Source organism: Gopherus evgoodei, chromosome 4 (assembly GCF_007399415.2).
Source record: "Gopherus evgoodei ecotype Sinaloan lineage chromosome 4, rGopEvg1_v1.p, whole genome shotgun sequence".
In the NCBI taxonomy this organism is placed as follows: Eukaryota; Metazoa; Chordata; order Testudines; family Testudinidae; genus Gopherus; species Gopherus evgoodei.
The window spans coordinates 47,387,949-47,415,329 of record NC_044325.1 but is presented as its reverse complement, the minus strand read 5'-3'; the positions used below and the strand labels follow the sequence as shown (position 1 = coordinate 47,415,329).

Here is a 27,381-nt window from a genome sequence, read left to right as displayed (position 1 = left end):
TAAAGTTTTATAAAGCTAAGTTATTAAGTACATTGATCATGTCTGAGCCAAATGCTGGAACCTGCCATCTTCTGAAAAGTGATATCATTTGTAATATTGGCAGTGCGTGAGCTATAAGAATCTGCTAGTTGGTTTCTTATCTACTTTACTATTGATTTAGCAATAAGAAGGAAAACTTTTAATATTTACAATTGAAAATGTTTGTTTTGAGTATTAGGGTTTCTTTTAATTGTTAAATGATTAGTAAAACAGGTTAGAAACTTGTAGTTCCTTCATATTCTAGTGCCAAAAATGACCTCACTTTTCTGCATGATAGCCAATGCCAGCTTTAGGTTGAGAAATGCCAGTTAACAGTGAATTTAAAAAATTTAGAGAGCTACACTGAATAGTTTATTTTGGAATAGAAGTGTGTCTCATGTCTTGAAATTTCATTATTCCGGTTGCAGCTTTCCTCAAAAGCATATTAAGTGGACTTTGGCATTTTGACACCAAACAGTTATATTCAGATCATAATAATATAAAGACGTTTAATGTTTGGCTTGATTTTAGTAGCTAACTGCAGTTTGTTGGTTTTGAAGGTTTCTGTTTATCCAGGAACTTTAAAAATGTTTTGGGCTCCAGCTCCACCAAAATTTTCTGCTCCACTATCTTTCATGAAGGAAACCTTATTTCCTACGTATGAGGTAAACATTTTAAATGTTTTCTGTGTATTGCTACCTTTTGAAGATACATACCACTCTTACTGTAGTTATTTATACTACTATTTTTATTAGAGTTTCTGTATTAATATCTGCAGATGATAATATGTGTGATCTGTTGTATGTATTGCATAATTTGCTGTGGTTTTAAGTTCAGTTTCTAGAATAATAGAATTTCCAGTAGTATTTATGCTACATGTTGTAGTCGCCACGTTTAATATAGTACAGTGTTTATTTTAATTGCATTTTAATAAATACTATCTTTCCTCCTTAATGCTTTTATATTCTAGTACATTGTTTTTAAATGTGTGTTTTTTCTTTTAGAAAAACTTATAAACCTACTCTTCATGAAGTCTCTTGTATGGTATCCTATCACTGGTTCCTATTAAAATGTGATAACCCCTCCTCCCCACCCCCCCAGCATTTTAGACAGAGAAGACAATTTTAGAAAATGTCAGTGTGTTTTAAAACTTTGTAATGTTGTGCAATAAAATCTTCATAATACAAACATATTTGGCAGCTAACATGCCATCCAAGCTAATGGACATATCTAGTGCCTGGTGCTGGCACTCAAAGTCATTACTCTGTGCCGGGGCCAGTGGCTATAGAGAAGCCAGCAATCCATATACAATACTCCAGTGCAAGAGATACAGTAAAAAGAGACATTCTTTCTTATGCATAGGAGAGTCTACAGCAGGAACAGACCTGGCATAGTTAGCTCAAATGCCACTCCCTCTCAGTCTCATCATGAGGGGGTACAGCCAGAGTGAGCAGTGCTCTGGCTATCCGTAACTGTTACCATTGCCTGCTGACATAAATTACCAAGGCCATGGAGGAACTGTTTAGAGAATCAGGGAGCACTAGCCAGCTTGGCAGTAGCCTCACTCACTGTCACACCAAATAGATTTTGACCATAACAGACACGTGTCTGCACATCTTAAATGTGAACTAAATAGTTATTCTATAAGAACTTTAGTAGGGCTGTCGATTAATTGCAGTTAACTCATGTAATTAACAAAAAAAAAAGTAATCGTGATTAATCACACTTTCAGTTGCGCTGTTAAACAATAGAATACCAATTGAAATGTTTAAAATATTTTTGAATGTTTTTCTACGTTTTCAAATATTGATTTCAATTACAACACAGAATACAAAGTGTACAGTGCTCACTTTATATTATTTTTTATTACAAATATTTGCACTGTAAAATGATAAACAAAAGGAATAGTATATTTCAATTCACTTCATACAAGTACTGTAGTGCAATCTCTTTATCATGAAAGTGCAATTTACAAATGTAGATTTTTTTGGTTCCATAACTGCACTCAAAAACAAAACAATGTAAAATTTTAGAGCCTACACGTCCACTCAGTTCTACTTCTTGTTCAGCCAATCACTCAGACAAACAGGTTTGTTTACATTTTCAAGTAATAATGCTGCCTGCTTATTATTTACAATGTCACCTGAAAGTGAGAACAAGCATTCATATGGAACTTTTGAGGCCGGTATTGCAAAGTATTTAAATGCCAGATATCCTAAACATTCGTATGCCCCTGCATGCTTCAGTCACCATTCCACAGGACATGCTTCCATGCTGATGATGCTCATTAAAAAAAAAGTGTTAATTAAATATGTGACCAAAGTCCTTGGGGGAGAATTGCATGTCTCGTGCTCTGCTTTATCCACATTCTGCATATATTTCATGTTATAGCAGTCTCGGGTGATGACCCAGCACATGTTGGTCATTTTAAGAACACTTTCACTGCAGATTTGACAAAACACGAAGAAGGTACCTATGTGAGATTTCTAAAGATAGCTACAGCACTCGACCCAAGGTTTAAGAATCTGAAGCGTCTTCCAAAATCTGAGAGGGAGGAGGTGTGGAACATGCTTACAGAAGAGTTAAAAGAGCAACACTGTGATGCGGAAACTACAGAACACACACCACCAAAAAAGGAAATTAACCTTCTGCTGGTGGCAACTGACTCAGATAGTGAAAATGAACATTCATTGGTCCACACTGCTTTGGATCATTATTAAGCAGAACCCGTCATCGGTATGGGCACATGCCCTCTGGAATGGTGGTTGAAGCATGAAGGGACATATGAATCTTTAGTGCATCTGGCACATAAATATCTTGTGATGCCAGCTACAACAGTGCCATGCGAACGTCTGTTCTTACTTTCAGGTGACATTGTAAACAAGAAGGGGGCAGCATTACCGCCTGCAAATGTAAACAAACTTGTTTGTCTGAGTGATTGGCTGAAGAAGAAGTAGGACTGAGTGGACTTGAAGTCTCTAAAAGTTTTACATTGTTTTATTTTTAAGTGAAGTTTTTTTGTACATAATTCTACATTTGTAAGTTCAACTTTCACAATAAAGATATTGCACTAAAGTACTTGTATTGGGTGAATTGAAAAATACTATTTATTTTGTTTTTTTACAGTGCAAATATTTGTAATGAAAATAATGTAAAGTGAGCACTGTACACATTGTATTCTGTGTTGTAACTGAAATACATATGTTTTAAAATGTAGAAAATATCCAAAAATATTTAAATAAATTGTATTCTATTATTGTTCAACAGTGCAATTAATCACAATTAATTATTTTAATCATGCGATTAATCACAATTTATTTTTTTAATTGCTTGACAGCCCTAAACTTTAAATTAGCTATAGTATGTTCCTTAGTAATTGGCATATTGCTATATTTACTGTAGCTGCCTAAAATTTTAATAGTAATGTAAAATTAATTTTAAATATGTTAATATTGCAGAGCAATGTTATTGAGGGTGTTGTAACTGAAGACTTTTCTGCTGACCTTCAAGATGAAGAAGACTCAAAGTCTGAGGATGATCTTGACATCTACAATTATATGGTGGTATGTATGTATCTCAGTAAGATAGCTTTCAATTTAAATTATTCCCAATTGCTTCCTTTTCAAGAGTTAAGGGCTTACCAAAAATATTTTTAATCTTTGGATAAATTTGTTACACTCAAAGAAACTTTGTGTCAGTTAACTGTTTCCCTGTTTTTCCCACTTCTGGTCCCAGCCAGGAACTTCCCTGCTCAGCCCCTGCAACTTTTTTTATCTGAGGCTGCTGTGCTCTGATTGGCTTCTTCCCTGCAGCCTTTCTAGGCAGGCCTGGAAGACCAACCTTCACTGCTCCTTTCCTGGGGCAAGGTGTGGTAGGACTGAGAAGCCTCCAGCAGGGAGCCTCAAAGGGCCCAGTTCACCCTGTCACACTATTATAAAAGTATTATATGATACTGTAGGACTCTCTGTAATGCAATGAACAGTTGTTTTGGAAAGAAGTTTAACTGAAAGGAGTTTAACTTCCGAGGTTTGTCTTCACTAGAAAAGCTGCTTGTGTTAGAACACAATTTTGAGTCATGTTAACTAACATGCTGTTAAGCATGGCTTTACAGACAAGGATCTCTGTGGTTAACATTGTGTCCGCTGGTTGTGGGTAAACTACTGGAACCATATATTTAACCACGACAAGCTGACACAATGTTAAAACATGCCTTGTCACTGCCTTTACTGTCTACTTAAAAGCAGCATTTAACATCAGGTTAACGAATACAACTCCTCAAAGGCATGTTCTAACTTAATTTAATTGTCAAGTAAAGAATATCTCTTTAATTACATCACTGCACATTCTGGCCTTACCAGGAGCACAGCAGGCATACATGCTGCTTCTGGGACAATTGCATTAGCTCACTGGAACACACTTACTGAAAAGCAGTATATACCTCAGCTTCATCCAACTCATGCTCACGTGCAAAACTGTGATGGCAATCTTAGCAGAATTAAGACAGAATAATTTCCCAAATGAATGGACTGTTGACCACATTGTAGGTAATGTGAAGGTAGGAAGGAATATTAGAGACTTTAGCTTCTTATTTACGTGCCTTCAAGATTTAAGAGAGGTAAGTGTGTCCTCATGCAACCTAAGCTGTCAAACTAACTGCGTTTTTGTTTGTGGTAATATTTTATGGTATGTGCTTAATAACATAACTAGAGCTATATTAAGCTACATATCTAACAAGAAAACCAAGATTTGATAATAAGAAATAGGTGTGACATGGCTACTTAACGTTTTCCTGCTTTTGTTTTAATTTTAACTTTGTAATCCTAGCATGGTGTTTGTCATAAACAGATAGCTAAGGGTTAATGTTCTTTTACCTGTAAAGGGTTAATACAGTTAACCAAACACCTGACCAGAGGACCAATCAGGGAACAAGACTTTTTCAAATCTGGGTGGAGGGAACTTTTGGGTGTGAGTTCTTTGTTCTTTGTCTTGCTTTGGTGACCCTCTCGGCTCTGAGAGTGATTTTTTCTATCTCCAGGCTTTCTAATCTTCTGTTTCCAAGTTGTAAGTACAAGGATAGTAAGACAATAAGTTTATATTGTTTTTTTATATTTACATGTGTGTAGTTGCTGGAATGTTTTAAATTGTATTCTTTTTGGATAAGGCTGTTTATTCATTTTTTTCCTTTAAGCAATTGACCCTGTATATTGTCACCTTAATACAGAGACTATTTTAAATGTCTTTTTCTCTCTTTTTTATATAAAGCTTTCTTTTTAAGACCTGTTGGAGTTTTTCTTTAGTGGTGACTCCAGGGAATTGAGTCTGCAGCTCACCAGGGAATTGGTGGGAGGAAGAAGTCAGGGGGAAAATCTCTTTGTGTTAGATTTACTAAGCCTGACTTTGCATACCCTCTGGGTGAGGGAGAAGAGAGATTAGATCTCTCAGTACTTGTGTTTCAAGGACTGGAAGCAGGGAATCTCCTAGGGTTGTCCAGGGAGGGGAGCCTGGGAGGAAGTAACAAGGAAACAAGGGGAGGGGGTCATTTCCCTTTGTTGTAAGACTCAAGGCATCTGAGTCTGGGGGTCCCCCAGGGAAGGTTTTGGGGAGACCACAGTGAGCTAGGCACTGTATAATTCCTGGCTGGTGGCAGCAATACCAGATCCAAGCTGGTAACTAAGCTTGGAGATTTTCGTGCTAACACCCATATTTTGGACGCTAAGGTCCAGATCTGGGAAAAAATGTTATGACAGTTTTAACATAGTTTTTGCATGAATTCATAGCATAAAACCAGCTCTAAAACAGAAAATTTGTCAGGAAGAACTTTCATTCTTATTGAAAATTGTGTAATTAAGAACATAGTAAATGAAGACTCCACTTTTACCAGGCATGGACTTTGATAGACCTATTTTCCTTTTATAGGCAAAAAGCACACTAAGAAGATGCCATTCCTGTCCAGATTTTTGTGCTGCTGAAAAATTAAAGGTACTGTAATTTAGTCACTTTTATTTATTTTTTCCTTTAGATTTTATAGACCAACTTTTATCCTTTTGGTGCTTGATTGTTTCGATCTGCAGTAAATTTTAAGAAGAATACTTCCAGCATAATAATACTATATAAAAAATATTTGAAGTTAACCCTGGGGAGGTTGTGGAATCTCCATCTCTGGAGATATTTAAGAGTAGGTTAGATAAATGTCTATCAGGGATGGTCTAGACAATATTTGGTCCTGCCATGAGGGCAGGGGACTGAACTCGATGACCTCTCGAGGTCCCTTCCAGTCCTAGAATCTATGAATATATGCTTTTCTAATATCAGAGGAGTAGTCGCATTAGTCTGGATCTGTAAAAAGCGACCAAGAGTCCTAAGGCACTTTATAGACTAACAGACGTATGCATCTGACGAAGTGGGTATTCACCCACAAAAGCTTATGCTCCAATATGACAGTTGGTCTATAAGGTGCCATAGGACTCTTTATTGCTTTTCTAATGTTTTCCTTTCTGCTTAATTTAAAAAAAATGAGATTAAATCAAAGTTCTCTTTCAAGTGGATTGTTTGGAATCTTTTAATATCAAAACAGGAAGCTGGAGGTCTGTATTGAGGGTCTCCTGTTGACTTCAGAGGGAATTCGTTTGGGCCTTTATTCATGCGAGTAGTCTTTACCTATTTAATCACATATCAATTGGATGAGATTTATGAGTAAAGGTTTGCTTCTTAGATTCTAAACAGATTGGTATAGCAACATTGTGGGTTTTTTTCTATCTGTAAAGTGCCATGCACATTTAAGGTACTGTAGAAATAAATAATATTTCTAGCAACCTCTCACATAGCATAAGACAGCAATAAATTATGCATATTTTGTTTACCAATCATACAACCTGTGCAAAACTTTGACCTTAACAGCATTATAAGGGTAATATTTTATTAAGGCAGATCAGTTTGTGGACTCTATTTAAGATGAACCTTGTGACGTTATTGATATAAACTGGGACCATATAAAACATGGTTTGCAACCAAGGTCCTGTAGTGGCACCAGATCTTATGTAAAGGGGGTCATGTAAGGTGTCTAAGACCAGGTTATGGGTTGCTGGTTATGATTATGCTGTCTGTATGTCTGTATCATTATGTAGTTGAACTTATAAGTATTGACTGTATACTGTCTGTATTCCAAATTGGTGCTGTAGTTCTGGGTGACATCCCAGATAAGTTGGTGTTAGCTCTGCTTAGCCTGCTTGATGGCCCATTAAGGACCATCAGCTACACAATTGACCCATTGAGAGGAGGCAGATACACCTTGTGACTCAGCAAAGTATGCAGGGACTTGCCCATGTAACTCCAAACTCCATTTTGCTGTAATTTTCCACAGTACGAACAAAGAAGTGTTCTTACCCCTGGAAGTGCCTATATAAGGCTGATGCCTCATCTCCATTTGGTCTTCAATCCTGCTTCCTACCTCTGGAGGGATTTTGCTACAAGCTGAAGCTCTACACAAGGGACTGATGACCCATCCCAGCGGGGGATGTTCTCCAGAGACTTGATTTGAACTTGCAGTTTATTCCATCACTGCTACAAGCCTGAACTAAGAACTTTGCCATTACTGTATGTAATTGCTTCCATTTAACCAATTCTAGCTCTCATTTCTACCTTTTTCCCTTTATGAATAAATCTTTAGATTTTAGATTCTAAAGGATTGGCAACAGCGTGATTTGTGGGTAAGATCTGATGTGTATATTGACCTGGGTCTGGGGCTTGGTCCTTTGGGATCGAGAGAACCTTTTTCTTTTACTGGGGTGTTGGTTTTCATAACCATTCATCCCCAGGACGAGTGGCACTGGTGGTGATACTGGGAGACTGAAGTGTCTAAGGAAATTGCTTGTGTGACTTGTGGTTAGCCAGTGGGGTGAAACCGAAGTCATTTTTGTCTGGCTGGTTTGGTTTGCCTTAGAGGTGGAAAAACCCCAGCCTAGGGCTGTAACTGCCCTGTTTGAGCAATTGGTCCTGAATTGGCACTCTCAGTTGGGTCACGCCAGAACCATGCCAGTTCAGGACCAATTGCTCAAACAGGGCAGTTACAGCCCTAGGCTGGGGTTTTTCCACCTCTAAGGCAAACCAAACCAGCCAGACAAAAATGACTTTGGTTTCACCCCACTGGCTAATCACAAGTCACACAAGCAATTTCCTTAGACACTTCAGTCTCCCAGTATCACCACCAGTGCCACTTGTCCTGGGGATGAATGGTTATGAAAACCAACACCCCAGTAAAAGAAAAAGGTTCTCTCGATCCCAAAGGACCAAGCCCCAGACCCAGGTCAATATACACATCAGATCTTACCCACAAATCACACTGTTGCCAATCCTTTAGAATCTAAAATCTAAAGATTTATTCATAAAGGGAAAAAGGTAGAAATGAGAGCTAGAATTGGTTAAATGGAAGCAATTACATACAGTAATGGCAAAGTTCTTAGTTCAGGCTTGTAGCAGTGATGGAATAAACTGCAAGTTCAAATCAAGTCTCTGGAGAACATCCCCCGCTGGGATGGGTCATCAGTCCCTTGTGTAGAGCTTCAGCTTGTAGCAAAATCCCTCCAGAGGTAGGAAGCTGGATTGAAGACCAAATGGAGATGAGGCATCAGCCTTATATAGGCACTTCCAGGGGTAAGAACACTTCTTTGTTCTTACTGTGGAAAATTACAGCAAAAAGGAGTTTGGAGTTACATGGGCAAGTCCCTGCATACTTTGCTGAGTCACAAGGTGTATCTGCCTCCTCTCAATGGGTCAATTGTGTAGCTGATGGTCCTTAATGGGCCATCAAGCAGGCTAAGCAGAGCTAACACCAACTTGTCTGGGATGTCACCCAGAACTACAGCACCAATTTGGAATACAGACAGTATACAGTCAATACTTATAACTTCAACTACATAATGATGCAGACATACAGACAGCATAATCATAACCAGCAACCCATAACCTGGTCTTAGACACCTTACATGGCCCCCTTTACATAATATCTGGTGCCACTACAGGACCTTGGTTGCAAACCATGTTCTATATGGTCCCAGTTTATATCAATAACGTCACAACCCTTTTCTGCCAGCACTAAATAGGGGAGAGTTTGTGAATAGATTGCAGGGGATGTAACATAGTACCTAGAAGGGGTGTGTGTGTATGGTGGGGAGAAGAATGTGAAAGCAACTGGCAAGAGGTAGGGCTTCCCACTTCCTTGGGAAGTCAGCTCCCAAGCTGGCCTGGGAATCTTGGTGCTCTGGGGTACTCAACACTGGGGCAAGGAGACTCAGCAGTTGCTTACTGAAATTGACATTCTTGTTAGTTTCACTGCTGCACTATTGCTGGACCTGGGAATTTATTTCATTTCAGAAACACAATATGTTGCTGTTTCTGAAACATTTTTTAGGGTTTCTGGTTTGCAAGAAATTTTGAAAAATTTGGTTTTGTTGTTCAGAACTAAACCGAATATTGAAATGCTAAAATTTCTTGGGTGTTATGACCCATGGTTCTCAAACCCAGGCCTGCAGGGTTCATGGTAGCAGCCACGTTTCAACCTTCCAACTAGCAGTCTGCTGACAATCGCTTACCTGGAACCATAAAGATCATCCTCAGTGTGAGGTTTGGAACCTGAGGTTGATTGGCGGAGTCCCAGAGCTGCTGATTGGCCTGCTCCACCTTGCTCTGGACTTTCTGCCTTGTGCTTCCTGCAGCTGCTCCATCTGCTTGATTTCCTGGCATCTTGACCTGGCTTGACTCCAGGCATATGACTTGGAAATTTTTGTGGTTCCTGGCTTCCAGTTTCTTTTCAGCCTCTGAACTTCGGGTATCCTGACCCAGCCTGACTCTAGTTCCTGACTCATGATTCTGATGTCCAGTTTGTCTTCTGTCTCTGACGCCAAGGTGACTCTGGTTCCCAACTTGTGGTTCTGATCTCCAGTTGGGCCTTTAGAGAAGAGAACTTTCCCATACCCTAGTCCCTTACTGAGACACACTCTGATCCCTATCCAGGGACTCTTCATTCACAGGTACCTATCCAGCTGCACTTCCTGGAGGACCCACAACAGATGCCCCACAAACAGGCCCGCATCAATTTGGGAGCAGCGGATAATTTAATGGATGCAGGTACAGCTTGGGTCCTACAGATTCCTGCTGCACAAGATCATGCTTGACATGAGTGAAACTCTTAATGAAACTGTCTTTAGGTCCAGTTGTCGAAGATACTCACCCACTGGAGGCCATTATTGAGAGAAACAGAGAAATAATGCAATTCAGTCTGATCCATTGCCTGGATTTTCCCACATCCTTGGCATCTCCTGGCTGAACTTCATTCACTGGCGAGAGTAGAAAGTCATTTTCCTGTCAGAATTTGGTGGACAGCATGGCCAGGGACCAGTGAATGTTGTATCCAAACCCAAGTTGGCTCATAGGTGTAGTTGCCTGCATTGAAACACGTGCTGGGGGAATGATGGAACTTCCCTCTCAAGCACCACAAATATGTCTTTGAGAATAACAATGCAGAAATCCTCCTTCCACGTTGGGACAATTACTGAGCCCTAAATAAGATAACAATATGAAACCATTACCCACTACCCCGATCCCTGAGTTCTTGGACTATGTGGAGACTGCCCGCATATTCACTAAACTGGATCTCCAGACAGTTTACAGTCTCATCTGTATCTGAGAAGGGGATATATGGAATACTGCCTTTCAGACCTGCTATGGCCATTTTGAATATTTAGGTATGCCATTTGGACTGACTAGTGCCCCAGCATTGTTCCAGCACTTCAGTTACAATGTGCTACAGGACCTACTGGACCAGTTTGTGATAGTATATTTAGATAATATATTGATCTTTGATGATCTGGACCAACACACCACTCATGTCTGTACAGTCCTATAGAGACTACAACAACACAGACTCTATGCCAAACTTCACAAATGTGCATTCGATCAGACTTTTTTCGAGTTCCTGGATTTCATCCTGTCTCCAGAAGGAATCAAGATGGATACGTGCAAGGTCCAGGCTGTTTGCGACTGGTTAGCCCCATGATATGTGCATGACCTGTAATATTTTCAGGCTTTGTGAACTTTTACTAGTGATTCATTTTGAAGTTTTCAAAACAAGCCAATCCTCTCACTGTCCTACTCTGGAAAAATGCCTGGTTCCATTGTTTGCTAGAGGCCCAGCATGGATTTGAACAGTTGAAGCTTGCCATCACCACTGGTCCTATATTGGCCCTCCTGGACATGATATAAGCTTTGATTGTGGAAGCCATTTCTAGTATGGCAATCAAGACAGTCCTCTCCCAAAGGCATGCACCTGAAAAAATACTGCACCCCATCTCCTACTGCTTGAGGAAGCTTACCCCTGCAGAGTGAAATTATAAAGTCTTGGACAAGGAGCTCCTGGCAATTAAGACTGCCTTTGAAGAGTGAGGACACTACTTGGAAGGGATCTGTTTTCGGATCCAAGCATTTACTGATCATAAGAATCTGAAGTACCTGTGCAGGGCCAAGGCCCTAAACCAACAATAGCTCTGGTGGACCCTATTTTTCTCCTTGTTCGACTTTATCTTGACCTACCAGCCTGGAACTAGAAATGGCAAGGCCAACACCATGTCCTGAAGATGTGGCTGTGACTCAGGAGGGCACCAGTCCAGAACCAGCCAATGTTCTCAAGTCCCATAATTTCCTCAATGAGAGTTGCTGCCAGAACCTGCTTGCACTCATCCATTTTGGCTGTCTCTGGAATTTCACCCCATCAGATAGCCATTATCAACTGAAAACGACATGACATCCTGGTGGGGATCACATTTAAAAGTGACTGCATCACTAGGACCTAAAAGATGGTGGTTCTTCAACTGTGCCATGCCTCCACCCTGGCAGGACACTTTATGGCAAGATAAAACCTGATAGTTAATGTCCTGTTTCTTCTGCTGGCCCTGACTGTGCTCCTCAATAGACAAGGGCGGCTCTAGGCATTTTGCCGCCCCAAGCACGGCAGGCAGGCTGCCTTCCGTGGCTTGTCTGCGGAGGGTCCGCTGGTCCTGTGGCTTCAGGGGACCAACGGACCCTCCGCAGGCATGCCTGCGGGAGGTCTGCCGAAGCTGCGGGACCAGCGGACCCTCCGCGGGCAAGTCACCAAAGGCAGCCTGCCTGCCACCCTCGCAGCGACCGGCAGAGCGCCCCCCATGGCTTGCCGCCCCAAGCACACGCTTGGCATGCTGGGGCCTGGAGCTGCCCCTGCCAATAGAGATTTTTATAGCTTCCTGCCAGGTGTGTGTCGACACCAAGATTCCATTCCAGAAACTGTGTGGTCTCCTCTAACCTCTGGATATGTCATCTTGGCCCTGGAAGGAAATTTCCTTAGATTTTGTGGTGCAGCTACTAGAATCCAGTGGTTTCACAACCATTCTGACAGCGACAGATTGCTTTGCTAAGAGGGCTCACTTCATTCTCTGCATGGGTTTACCCTCTGTGGGGAAAACCACCTAACTCTGCATAAACTATGTAGTTTGCCTTTATAGTCTCTAGTATCACATCACTTCCGACTGGGGACCACAGTTTACTGCCTTATTCTGACATGAAGCCCTTCATTAAACAGGAGTCCATATGCACCTGTTCTCTGCCTACCATCCTCAGTCTAAGAGCCAAACAGAAAGAAACAACCAGATCCTCGAACAATACTTATGATGCCACATCAACCATTAGCAGGATAACAGGTCTTCATTGTTTCCCTGTGCTGAGTACTTGTACAGTAAGGCAGACCATTCATCCACAGGCCGCAGCTCCTTCTTTATCAATTGTGGGTAGCACCCTTGATGTCACCATAGCTATCCACATCTTCTGCCAACTCTGCACTGGACTTGGTACAACACATCTATCACATACAAGATGATGTGATGGGATACCTTAAAAAGGTGAAGGAGGACTAAAAAAAACATGTGGACAAGTGTAGACAACAGGGCCCTGCATGATCTGTAGGACAAAAGGTATGGCTTTCTAGATAACACATCTGCAAGGACTGATCGTTTCAGAAACTAGGCCACCGATTCCTTGGCTTATACTGGATATGGCAACAAATCAACCCAGTCACCTTTGAGTTCCAGCTCCTTTGATCCCTTAGAGTCCATCTCATATTCCGTTTCTCACTTCTAAAACCATACACTCCATAGAACCTAATCATTGCTCCCAGCGGTGAAAGTATAGGTCAGGAGGAGTACATTAAGTTGTCAACTCTTAGATCGAGTGGGGCAAATTATGGTACTTAACTGTTTGAGAGGATTATGACTCAGAACAATGCACTTTGGAGCCATCTAAAAACATTCATGCTCCCATCCTGGTTTGGGCCTTCCATGGGAGCCACCCTGAGAAACCTGAACCCATGTCACATGGAGAGTGCCGCTAGGGGAAAGGGTGGTGATATAACCTGTGGGTCTTGAGTCCAGCCCACAGGGTTCATGGGAGCAGGTATGCTTCAACCTTCCAGCTAGAAGCCTGCTGACAGTTCTTTACCTGGGACCCACAAATCCCAACCCCAGTGTGAAGTGCCACCTCTGAGGTCCAGCTGGCAGAATGCCAGAGTGTCTGATTGGCCTGCTGGGCCCACTTAAGTCAGCAGCAGGAACAGGAAGCTGTCTGAACAATTGAGCTCCACTCTGCTACTCTCTCCTCCAGCTTGATTTTTCTGGCATCCTGATCTGGTTTGCTTCTTGGCATATGACTTGTGGTTCTTGACTTCCAGTTTTGCTTCTGCCTCTGACACTTTTTTATTCTGACCCTCTCTGACTCTGGTATTCTGACTCCTGGTTCTGAACTCCAGTTTGTCTCCTGCTTCTTCCCTCCTAGTATCCTGACCCAGCCGACTCTTCACTTCTGTCTTGTGACTGCAGAATCTAGTTCTGATTCCTAGGTCTGGCCCATGACCTGGCCATTGGATTGGAGTTCTCAGGGCTTCCAACTGTAGAACCAGGAACTGAGCCCTGGTTAGAATCGGGGCTTCCGGGTTCCTTGCTGTGGAGCTGAGAGCCCTGGAAATCGTGAGAACCCCTGCTTGCGGCAGGTTTCCTGGACTGCCAGGCTCCCATCTTAACAGCAGGAAGCCTTGAACCCCTTGAAGCTCTGGCATATCAGGACTGCCCTTGAGCTGCGGATTCTGGAAACCTGGGGTACCTGGCCCCAGGTCAGTCTGCATAGCCAGCAGTCTGTGTACATTTTTAAAGTAGACCAGTAAATTGGAATTAACAATGTAAATTCGTATGGCAAAGCAGAGTTTTATTATTGCAAATTATACTTGATTTATAATGATTCAGTTGAAACACCAGCATGAAACAGCTGGTCTGTATCCCCGGATGTAATCAAGTTGTGTTTTTTCTGTTTACACAAAGTATAGCAGTGTACAATTCCCCTTACATTTTTACTTTGATTCCCTGTAGCACAAATTGCAATCCCTGCAACCTCAGGGTGGGGAGACTTTGTCTGGACTGGTGGGGAAGAAAGGGTAGTAGCTCCTTTAGGGGTACCCCCCTCCAGATTTGGGTGCGGGGTAGAAGGCATCACCTCAGATGGTGGGCAGGCCACTGGGGCTAAGATAAACCATTGTCTTCTGCACATCTAGTGGAGGGTATATAAACCTTGTCCCTCCAGTCTGAGCCCCCTCTCATGCTCGGTTAGCAGCTCCCCACCTTCCCATCCCTGGGATTAGCAGAGGACTGGATTTTTGGTCTGCTGTGAGCATTGTGCTCTTCACCTTTTTGAGGACAGGAAAGGGATTTTTCTCTCACTGCCAGAGTTGCTAGAATGGGGTGGGCTTTTTCACCTTCCCCTAGCAACTCAGAGACCTAAAAGGGTAGGCCAGGAGATATGGGTCAAGTTGCAACAGTTTAGTAGGTATAAGGTGTCCAGTGCAGGTACTCATCTCAAAGAGCATCCAGTTTCCTGATAAATCAGAATTGGAAGTGGATTTAGGGGAAGGATGTCACAGTTTAGTGCAACTTCTCCTGTATTTACCCTCTGTGGTCCCTCAATGAAACCCACTCTAATCTCTCGGCTCCTCAGCCATCACCTCTCTTCCTCTTGACTGGAGTTTTTCCAGGCTGTACAGCTCCCCGCCTATATTGTGACATCCCTAGCAAGCCAGATTGCCTTACCAGATGAGGGTCTGTTCTTCGTTTTCTTGCCATTACCACACAGCTCTTTCTAAGCAAGCATATTTAATCTTAAAGTGAAAGCATTACAGAGAAAACGTATTCAAACAACAAAATAATCTATGTGCATGCTAATAAGTTTACCAGATATCATGCCCAACTGCAACAAGGGCTCTGATAGGAGCCAGTCTTTCAAAAGGGGTTTTCTGTGGTTACAAGTTCATACCAGCCTTGACTCAGAATGAGAACAACCATGAATAGTCGAGTCTTTTCTTGATACAGCATGGATCTTTGATCTTGGCCTCATGTAACATTCATCTCCCATAGATATTTCCCAGAAAATCTACTTCATATGTCCCAATAGACCAGTGCTTCTCAAAATCGGGCCGCTGCTTGTTCAGGGAAAGCCCCTGGCAGTCCAGGCTGGTTTGTTTACCTGCCGCGTCCTCAGGTTTAGCTGATCGTGGCTTCCACTGGCTGCAGTTCGCTGTTCCAGGCCAATGGGGGCTGTGGGAAGCAGCACGGGATGAGGAATGTGCTGGCTGCCCTTCCTGCAGCCCCCATTGGCCTGGAGCAGTGAACCGCGGCCAGTGGGAGCCGTGATCAGCCAAACCTACAGACGTGGCAGGTAAACAAACTGACCTGGACTGCCAGGGGCTTTCCCTGAACAAGCGGCGGCCTGACTTTGAGAAGCACTGCTATAGACTATTTTTGTCTGCCACAGTGTTCAGTGTAGTCCTTTGATCATCCAGACCCATAATAATACATGAACTTTGCATTAATACAATATACTCAAAGATACATACACTTGATTCAATAAGGTTTTTCAAGGATAGTGCAGGAAATTGCCATATATTTTACAAACACATTCCCTAAAGTAGCTGGGGAATGGGCTTGGGACTCCTAATGTCTGGTACAAGTAGGACACAACCCACTTTCCCTAGCCCATTGATCCTCATACAAGGGACAGTGATGGGGTCACAGCAGTGGGCTGAGACTAGCTGTGGAGGGGTAGGGTGGCTGATGGAAGCACTCCACCAGGTAGAAATAATTAAGGTAGGAATCATGGCCTACATTTTATCTACAGATTATCATCAGGTAGTTGCCAGAAAAGTAATACATTTTTGGTCTAATTAAACCACATTCCTCTCATCTTGCCTCTCTTTCCATGTGTCTAGGATAAACAGTGTCTCACTAGTGCTGATTCCATGACTGTCTCAATACACGTTTCTATGAATGGTGGCACCACTGGTGTAAATCTTTTGGTTTGAATGAAATTAAACTTGAATAAAAGATATGAGTGCTCCATCTTCATCTCTGGTTCCTTGTAATACTTCACTGTTAAGATTAACATCTTCTATCAGCTTCAAATAATGATGTATTACTGCATAGGCTTACATATTTTCAAAAACACGTTGACAAATGTAAATATAATGTAGTTGTGGTTTTTTAGGTTAAATACTATTTAAAAAATGTTTTGAACAGTATAGCTTCTATGAAATTATGTATCTTTTTAATTATTTTTAAATTAAATCCTAAAATCCAATCTATTAAAATTCTGTAAATATAATACATAAATCTTGTTTCAAATGAACATCAGATAAATTCAGCTTTCTTTTTTCTAACAGATAAGTTTTATTAAAAGACCAGTCTCTGCACCAGATATGTCTGCTTTCAAAGGCAAAACAGTGTTAAAGATTTCTGCTAATTTCAAAACCAGCATGAAAGAGTTGAAGGTTATGAAGGAAAAGATATCTGAGCCAGAGGTTGAGACAGAGATTGAGAAAAGCTCCCCTACTAAGGACCTATTGACTAAAAGCTATGTTGAGCCTTTACCAACACTGGTAGACATACCAATGGAAAGAACACCTATTTTCACCGGACAAGAGGATAGTGATGATGACATGGTTCTTGCTGAGAGAGCTCGAAAAGCTGGGATTAAGTACATTATTTTCCCCAAAAAAAAGAAAACAAAGAAATCAAAGAAAATGATAGACCGTGGAAAATTAGAAGCTATGGCTAAGGAATTAAAACAACCCTCGAAGATTCTTAAAAGGTTTCTTTAATTAATGTATACTGCATTTGTAAACCATTTATTTAAATTTGTGGTCATATTTTTGATTTTTGTATTTAATCTTTTTGAATGTGAAGTGTTACTCTGAAACATAGGAATTATGTTCAGTTCATTAAAAAGGGAATCCTATACTTTAATTAATTAACTTATTTATAGAACAACAATAGCCAGTGAATACTGAAGTTTAAAAAGTAGTGTAGCCAAAAGCTTAGTTTAGTTGTTATAACAGCACAATTTAAACTGAGATTTCTTTCCTCTGAAAGAATAGAAAGAAATCCTGAGGTTACAGGAGATTGAAATCCTAGGCTAGATTACCCTCTTGTGTTCTGTGAGGTTGCACAGTTTACATCCAAGAAAAGGGATTCTCTTTTTACTCTTCAGACTTCATGTATCACTCTAAATATATTCATTATCGTTCCTTATTTTTATTCATTTTATGATATAGGATATAGAAGAGATGTGACTTTAGGAAGTAGTCAAGCATTTAAAAGGCTATAGATGCAGTAAAAGAATGTTAATACTCTTACTTAACAGTTTTGTATTAGTATATGAAATGGACAAATTAATTCGTAAGTTTGATGTATATATCTTCACTTTTGGATTAAGTTGTGTATGTGTCGGCTTGGGAGATACTGAAAAAATATATACGATCTGCTTGTGCACTGATTAAAGAAAAATGTGCACACACTGTATATAAACTGGTGCTCAGTACTGGCCTTTCAGTTCAGTTTCTTCTTCCAGCTAATTGTTTTTCTCTGTAGCTATCTTTCATGGGCTGTTACGAGTTTGTGTTTCTTTTTTCCTCATGTTTAGCTCTTAGATGTTTCTCAACTAGCAAAACTGAGTACAGTGTGATTTACTGTGATGGTACGTTGAAGTGTTGGTTTGTTTTCAAGATAACTTTATAAACAGAGATGCTCTGTGCTTTTTGTTGAGACTGAAGTTTTCATAGCACTTTTGCTGAGAGTCAGGGCTTTCTACCGCTGTATGGTGTGCTGCGCGTCCTTCACCCTAGAGGTGGCTACATTTCAGTGGTTTTGTATACAATTAGATATTCTTTTAATTGGGATTTTTAAGATGAAAGAATCTGGATAAATGTAAAATATTATCTCAACATTCAATTTTAGCACTCTGTATTTTGGTGACAGAGAATATTACAGCTACAGATAAAGACTTCTATATTTCTTTGGCATTGAGTGGCTTGAAATAGGTCTTAAAACTGACACAATCAGCAGATTTTGATGTTGAATGTTGTCGAGACTGTCAGCTTGGAGGCTATGTACTGACTTTACAATGAAATTATCACTCTGGGATTGGTTTTGACACTGTCCTCGGCGATTATTAGCATGTTCCATGCATTACAATTTGGATGATGCACCTAGATGTACATTCACTGGCCTCCTCAGAATCCCATTAGTGTGTCTCATCCATCTATTTAATCTAATCTTATGGATTATTATGGAGCTCTTGAATTTGGTCCTTTTCTCAGTTCTAGCTTTGTCCTTACATACCTCTGTTGAGAACTTTCTGAGGAGGTGTGTGTGCTTGAACTGAGCAGCAGGTACTGTTTATTTTGGTGTGTGAACATCATTTATCATACCTGTGCTCACTTGTGACTAATTTGTAATTATATGGTAATAAATGGCTCTTAGACCAAAAATATTATAGTTATTAATTAAACTAGTAAAGTAGTTAATTCCGTATCATCAATATAGCTAAGACCCTGTAGTTAACGTAATCATTTTTTTCCTTCCTGATTCAGCTCTGTATCCCTTGGAAGACTGCATATAGAGAATAAATTCAGTATCAGAGTATCTCCGGCAGTCCAGTGTTATCGAAGTCCCAGTCTCCCTTATTTGTTAGATTTTGAGAAATTTGCAAAAAGTAAAGGTGGAATTCCAAAAGACCTTGATGTTCGTGAGTGGGTCAGGGGATTCTGGAATACCTGGTTCGATGAGGCTTTCCCTCCTAGTAGGGCTTCTACTGAGGAAAAAGATGCTAAAGTACTAACAGACACGAAGAAGGTGGACTCTGCAGACCAAGGAAAACCTGATCTAAAAATAGATCTAATGGACTCAATGAATCCTGTTTTGGTAGAAGATATCGCTGATATTGAAGATTTGGAAACAGAAATCAATAGACTAACACTGCTGATTGAAAATGAAGGAAATTCCTCAGCGTTTCACTATTGTAGACGTGGAGCAATAAACAGGAAATTAGGCAAGTTAAAGTCAGCCATGGATGATTTGGAAAAAGTAAGTTTAATACAAAGTTTGTTTACTGCCAAGAACTAGGTATTTTTTGTTACCTTGTTGGGCATCTGAGTTCTCCCAGGGCTGGTAGAAAGCTGATATCCAGCTCTATTCCACCACCTTTCGCCTCTCTCCCAGAATGGGATGGTCCCAGGTACATATTCAGAGAATGGAGATGCAGGGCTAAAATACACTGTGCTCTAGCACCATAATGTTTCTTTGGAGTCCGTAATAGCTGTCTCAAGCTAGGGAAGTTCCAAATTGGTCCCTGGCTGAGAAGAGAGAGTGTAGAAAGTTGACAGTAAGTTTTTTTTGTTCTCAGCTGCTCCAAGCACTACTCTGGGCACAGCTGATGGTCAAGCCTTTATTTTCTATAAAGTGAAGTATAGTTATTATGCATTATTAAAATAAATGTTCTTACAATAATTAATATTTATAAATTAACATTGGTATTTGGTATGTTTGTTTTTGAAGACTGTTAAGTCTATAAGTAATTTAGAGGGTACCCACTTCATAGAGAAACTCTTCACCTCCACCCAAGAAACTACACAATCTAAACTAAGCATAACAAAAAGAGGATTAAAATAAATTATAAACAGCAAAAATAAAAAGATAAAATCTGAAGTACATTACTTGAAGGTAGAAAGTGTATTTAACGTAAAAATCTTCACTTACAGCCAATAGCACAGTTCTTCATATTTATATTTATCTTTTACTATATGTTTGTACAGCATCTAACATGTAGGGGCCCCAACCTGCTTGGGGTCCAAGCACTATTGGAATATAAATGTTAAATCACAATAAGGTGACGATGATAATCCATCCCAGCCCCCTCAGTATAAATAAATTCTTTATACATGTTTTTTAATCATCTGTGCTGTCCTGCTCTCTCAAGATCTACAGTGTGAGAAAGTATCAGATGAAGTGGGTATTCACCCACGAAAGCTCATGATCGTCTGTTAGTCTATAAGATGCCACAGGACTCTTTGTGGCTTTTAATGTGAGAAAGGTTTACCCTCCAGTCTGTCTTTGTTGGGGGATCTTATTCTTTATTAATTCAAATTTATCCAAGCAGTGCTCCTTCAATCTCCTTATCTATTTTAGGTATTTCTAAGGTGCCTATCACCAAGACATTTCTTGATGAAATAGTCTTCAGATCAGTAATACACCTCTGCCCCGATATAACACTGTCCTCGGGAGCCAAAAAATCTTACTGCGTTATAGGTGAAACCGAGTTATATCGAACTTGCTTTGATCCACCAGAGTGCGCAGCTCCACCTCCCCGGAGCGCTGCTTTACCATGTTATATCCGAATTCATGTTATATCGGGTCGCGTTATATCAGGGTAAAGGTGTACTGTTTATTTTAGATAGGTTCAGTAATTATAAATTCCACATCTCCATTACTCATCTTTCATATCACCTATTCTCAATATGCATAGATCCAAAGCATGTGAGTAAAAATCTCTTCACCTGGTTTTGATACTTCCAGCAAAAATGTGCCAGTTCTGGACCCAATTTATGTATTGTCTCCAGATTCCAGTAAACATTTATAAAACATTTAACTTTAAATTTGACTGTTACTGTTTTATAATTAAGAAACTCGATCTTTTCCCACAGGCTTTCCATGTAAAGTGATACATAAGTGCAAAGTATGTATTTGTTTAATTTATTTTGATTTATACAATAATATAGGCATCTGTTACAAGCTCTCACTCTTTACAGTACATTACAATACACAATGTCACCTATAATCGCTTAGATATCTTCTAGACTGTCTAAAATTACCTGCACAGGATATTCAGTTTATCCTTTTAATTCTCCATCTTTAACATCCTTTGAAGCCTTAGAAAACAGGTGAACTTTGCTGTGTATCTGGCAGGTTTACAAATCCAGACTCTAGCAGACTAGTGGCAGATTTGTGTACTCATGTAAATTTTCCCTACGCTTATGTTAGCTTATATTATGAGCACCATGAATAAAATGCATAAGAAATTATTTGCTTGGTGAGATCTCATTAATGTGGTAAGATCACAGTAAAATGCTTTCTTTTAAGGAATCAGTAATGTTTTTCATAGCAATAGCAATAGTACAGTTCACATTTGGCCAACACTGACATTTTCTTATAAACTTGGAAATGCCAATTAATTATCACCTTCAGACAGGTCAGCAATGTGCAAGATACTAATTTGTGTTTATCCTCTAGAATTCAAGTATGTTTTACTTGTTAAAAAGTGATAAACTCTGATGATTTCTCTGACTAATACGTATTTCAGACTGAATATTTCTGAAATTCAGGACAATCCTGCATACACTTAAACACATACTTAGTGTGAAACATGAGTGACTTCAATAGGGTTACTTGTGCTTAAAGTTAAATATGCACATAAGTGTTTGCAATATTGGGACTTCACATTTTACTTGCATAATATCTGTATTTCAAATGTATAGAACTGTATACTCTGCAGGGCAGAATCTTTGACATCCTCTGTATTCCAGGAGCTCCTAGCTCATTTAAGAAACTCCTATCACTATCTAAATAATAATCTACTATTTATTTCGCATTTTCTTTTGTAGGCCATAAGCTTAGAACCACTTCTACTTAATGCTTATTGGCACAGGCATTTAATTTACCTCTTTCAAGAAAAAAATCAAGCTGCCTTGGATGACCTGAATTTTATAATTAAATGGAACAAAAATAATGCGGGTAAGTATCTATTGAAATATAACCAAGTTTTTAAAAACAGTTTTTTCTCACAAATGCTGTTTCTTCAGTTGTATTAGACCTCAGTATTGCAAAGACTTATGGACATGCTTAACTTTATGCACCGAGTAGTCCCATTTACTTCAATAGGATTGCTTGTAGTTTGTAAAGTTTTGCATGAGTATAAGTCTTTGCAAGATTGGAGCCTAAATCAGTATTTCTAAAATAACTAAATGTTTTATTTCAATACATACACAATTGTCATGACATTATGCCCATTAATATTTCAGGGAAAGCTGGTAACGACCCTGCCTAAGGACTTCTATTATAAAGTATTCTTTCAACCTGTTTTTTTTGTTTGTGGAAGGAAAGGAAAGGAAAGGAAAGGAAAGGAAAGGAGCTGCAATGGATGCTACTCATAGTGCTTGGGAGCTTCCAGAGCAGCTGCAGCAGCATGGGTGAGGTTGGGGGTGTTTGTGTTCTGCTCCTAGCCTTCCCTCTAGACCCAGGCACTACATGCAACAGGAGATTCCTCAACTCCTTTGGTGGGGAACAAAGAAACACAGGCTTCCCCAACTAGCCATCTGAATCCAGTGTGTGGCCCCAACCACCCATCCACTGTCCTACTAGGGCAAAATATGGGGCAGGAGATTCCCCCCTTCTGGGGTGGGAAGTGGGAGAGAGATAAGCCAGACTCCACCTAGTGATTATCTGGATCAGCAAATGGTCCCAGAGGTTCATTTCCTGTTTTGAGGGCTCCACATGGGGCAGGAGCTCCCCAACTCCCATGAAGGGTGGGAGAGAGAGAGAGAAGGAGGTGGACCAGGCTCCCCAAAACCATCTCCTGGCCCCAATAGCTGGCCCCAGTTGCCTGTGCCCTCCCACTAACTGCAATTGCAGCCTTCTTCTGCCACTAACTAATATTATTCTTGTAGTGCAAATGGTAAAAGTCTGTGCTGTGGTACAGAAGGTACAAGGCTCAGAGTAAGTTAGAAGCATAGAATCGTAGGACTGAAAGGGACCTCAAGAGGTCATCTAGTCCAGTCCCCTCACTCATGGCAGAATTATGTATTATCTAGACCACCTGATAAGAGTTTGTCTAACCTGCTCTTAAAAATCTCTAATGATGGAGATTCCACAATCTCCCTAGTCAATTTATTCCTGTGCTTAACCACCCTGACAGTTAGAAAGATTTTCCCTAATGTCCAAGCTAAACCTTCCTTGCTGCAATTTAAGCCCATTGCTTCTTGTCCTATCCTCAGAGGTTTAGAAGAACAATTTTTCTCCCTCCTCCTTGTAACAACCTTTTATGTACTTGAAAGCTGTTATCATGTCCCCTCTCAGTCTTCTCTTTTCCAGATTAAACACACCCAGTTTTTTCAGTATTCCCTCATAGGTCACGTTTTCTAAACTTTTAATCATTTGAGTTGCTCTTCTCTGGACTTTCTCCAATTTGTCCACATCTTTCCTGAAATGTGGCACCCAGAACTGGACATAGTACTCCAGTTGAGCCCTAATCAGTGCAGAGTAGAGCGGAAAAATTATCTTCTCATGTCTTGCTTACAACACTCCTGCTAACACATCCCAGAATGATGTTCATTTTTTTGCAGCAGTGTTACAGTGCTGACTCGTATTTATCTTGTGGTTCACTATGACCCCCAGATCCCTTTCTGCAGTACTCCTTCCTAGGCAGTCATTTCTCATTTTGTATGTGTGCAACTGATTGTTCCTTCCTAAGTAGAGTACTTTGCATTTGTCCTTATTGAATTTCATCCTATTTACTTCAGACCATTTCCCCAGTTTGTTCAGCTGATTTTGAATTATAATCCTATCATCCAAAGCACTCGCAACCCCTCCCATCTTGGTATTGTCCACAAACTTTATAAATGTATTCTCTATGCCATTATCTAAATCATTGATGAAGATATTGAACAGAACGGGACTCAGAACTGATCCCTACAGGACCCCACACATTATGCTTCCAGCATGACTGTGAGCTACTGATAACTACTCTCCAGGAATGGTTTTCCAACCAGTTATGCACACCCCTTATAATAGCTACATCTAGGTTGCATTTTCCTAGTTTGTTTATGAAAAGGTCATGCGAGACAGTATCAAAAGCTTCATTAAATTCAAGATATACTGCTTCCCCTATATCCACAAGGCTTGTTACCCTGTCAAAGAACGCTATCAGATTGGTTTGACATGATTTGTTCTTGACAAATCCATGCTGACTGTTATTTATCACGTTATTGTCTTCTAGATGTTTGCAAATTGATTGCTTTATTATTTGCTCCATTATCTTTCTGGGTACAGAAGTTAAAATGCTCTGTAATTCCCCAATTATCCTTATTTCCATTTTTATAGATTGGAAAAGGGCAAATATAGTGCCAGTCTTATGGAAGACAGGAGATTCCAGGACTTTTCAAAGATAATTGCTAATGGCTCAGATATCTCTCCTCAGTCAGCTCCTTGAGTATTCTAGGATGCATTTAATCAGGCCCAGACATCTAACTTGTCTAAGTAATTTTTAACTTGTTCTTTCCCTGTTTCAGCCTCTGATCCCAACCTTCTTGATTAAAACTGAAACAAAGAAGTCATTAAGCATCTCTGCCATTTCCACATTTTCTGTTGTTTTTCCCCCCTCATTGAGTAATGGGCCTACCCTGTTCTTGGTCTTCCTCTTGCTTCTAATATATTTGTAGAATGTTTTCTTGTTACCCTTTATGTCTCTAGCTTGTTTGATTTCCTTTTGTGCCTTGGCCTTTCTAATTTTGCCCCTACGTACTTGTATTATTTGTTTATATTCATTCTTTGTAATTTGACCCAGATTCCACTTTTTGTAGGACTCTTTTTTGAGTTTCAGATCATTGAAGATCTCCTGGTGAAGTCAGGGTGGTCTCTTGCCATACATCCTGTCTTTCCTACGCAGTGGATAGTTTGCTCTTGTGCCCTTAATAATGTCTCTTTGAAAAACTGCCAACTGTATTCAACTATTTTTCCCCTTAGGCTTGCTTCCCATGGGATCTTATCTACCAACTTCTCTGAGTTTGCTGAAGTCTGCCTTCTTGAAATCCATTGTCTTTATTTTGCTGTTCTCTCTCCTACCGTTCCTTAAAATCTTGAACTTTACCATTTCATGATCACTTTCACCCAAGCTGCCTTCCACTTTCAAAATCTCAACCAGTTCCTCCCTACTTGTGAAAATCAAACCTAGAAAACCTCTCCCCTAGTAGCTTTCTCCATCTTCTGAAATAAAAAATTGTCTCCAATACATTCCAAGAAGTTGTTGGATAATCTGTGCCCTGCTGTGTTATTTTCCCAACAGATGTCTGGGTAGTTGAAGTCCCCCATTACCACCAAGTCCTGTGCTTTGGATGATTTTGTTATTTGCTTAAAAAAAGCCTCATCTAACTCTTCTTCCTGGTTAGATTCTCTATAGTAGACCCCTACCATGACAGCACCCTTGTTTTTTACCTCTTTTATATTTACCCAGATACTTTCAACAAGTCTGTCTCCTATTTCCATCTCAACCTCAGTCCAAGTGTACATTTTTAATATACAAGGCAACACCTTCTCTCTTTTTGCCCTGCCTGTCATAGCATTTCGAGCTCTTCCTTCTTATTCCCCATACTTCTCACATTAGTTCACAGACATATAAGATCCTGATTTGATTTCCCCTCCAAGTTCTGTCTTGTCTCTCCCTTATCCCTGCTATAACAGCCCATGCTCCGCCCCACATTCCGACTCTTCTCTCTGGTCTCCATATTTTTAACTTACCTGTGGGGTTTGGTCACCTGCCCCCTTCAAACCTAGTTTAAAACCTTCCTCATGAGATTAGCCAGTCTGTATCAAAATATGCTCTTTGCCTTCCTATATAGATGGACCCAATCTCAGCTTAGCAGGTCTTCTTTCTGGGACAGCTCCCATGGTCAAGGAACGCGAAGCCCTCCTGGCAACACCATCCTCGCAGCCAGGCATTCACCTCCTGGGCCCCTACCTTTGACTGGAAGGATCAAAGAGAACACCACCTGTGCTCCCAACTCCTTCACCCTTGCTCCCAGAGCCCTGTAGTCACTCATGATCTGCGGAGGGTCACATCTCACATTCTAAGGAGAACTAAGGAAACATGCTGTGTTTGAAATAAATTGGTGTAGTAATTTTGAAGTTGCTGGAAGTTTTTTGTGCATGCATAGGTTTTTTTATTTGATCTTTTTGCTCAAGCTACAGATTAGAATGTTGTCAAGAAACATTCAGAATAGGCCTGTTAGGTTATTTTACTCAGACTAAAAGGGCTTTGAATATTTGAATCACTTTGAAGTGCTTTATGTTAATCTGAGTTTGTAAAGACTGAGAAATCTTACACAAACTATCTGTCAGGAGGACTTCGGAGTTAGAGGACTGAGCACAGAGCTGAAGTTCCAGTACTTTTGCAGTGTATCATCCAGAGTGAAAAAGAATTGGTCATGCTTTACTTTCATGCTTGTATTATTTTTCTGCAGATGGCAGGTGAATTGTCAATATTTTGTGCTGCTAAATGTTGTATTTTATATTTTATTGGTTCTAGATGCATATCTGTCAAAGGCTGAAATTTACAGAAATCAGGGCAATAATGGATTGGCAATCATAAATTGCTCTTTAGCAGTGAAATGCAACCCCACAGATGATGACATTTATTTCAGGAGAGCTGAGTTGTTGGAAGAGGAAGAGGAATTATTATTGGCAATGGACGATTATGCCAAAGTAGGTTTTTCTTTTTCTAGTGTAACATTATTATAGTAACATCACTGAATTACAGTAACTCCTCGCTTAACATTGTAGTTATGTTCCTGAAAAATGTGACTTTAAGCGAAATGATGTTAAGCGAATCCAATTTCCCCATAAGAATTAATGTAAATGGGGGCAGAGGGGTTAGGTTCCAGGGACATATTTTTAACCAGACAAAAGACTATATTATATAAACACACAGTGTAAGTTTTAAACAAACAATTTAATACTGGTACACAGTGATGATGATTGTGAAGCTTGGTTGAGGTGGTGAAGTCAGAGGGGGGGATATTTCCCAGGGAATGCCTTACTGCTAAATGATGAACTAGCAATCAGCTGAGCCCTCAAGGGTAAACTCATTGTTGTTAATGTAGCCTCACACTCTACAAGGCAGCACGAATGGAGGGAGGGGAGACAGCAT

At 40.3% G+C, this 27,381-nt stretch overlaps 1 protein-coding gene across 9 annotated transcripts in view; it reads left to right on the top strand.

The window, feature by feature from the left end:
• Positions 1–27,381, top strand: part of TTC6 (tetratricopeptide repeat domain 6) — a 154,058-nt gene that overhangs the window by 70,208 nt on the left and 56,469 nt on the right. For all 9 annotated transcript variants that reach the window (XM_030559234.1, XM_030559233.1, XM_030559228.1 and 6 more), the window contains 7 exons: positions 579–683; positions 3,477–3,581; positions 5,935–5,997; positions 16,793–17,220; positions 19,001–19,493; positions 22,067–22,196; positions 26,761–26,936. In XM_030559234.1, the coding sequence (XP_030415094.1) occupies positions 579–683; positions 3,477–3,581; positions 5,935–5,997; positions 16,793–17,220; positions 19,001–19,493; positions 22,067–22,196; positions 26,761–26,936 (1,500 nt within the window). The remainder of the gene's footprint in view (positions 1–578; positions 684–3,476; positions 3,582–5,934; positions 5,998–16,792; positions 17,221–19,000; positions 19,494–22,066; positions 22,197–26,760; positions 26,937–27,381) is intronic.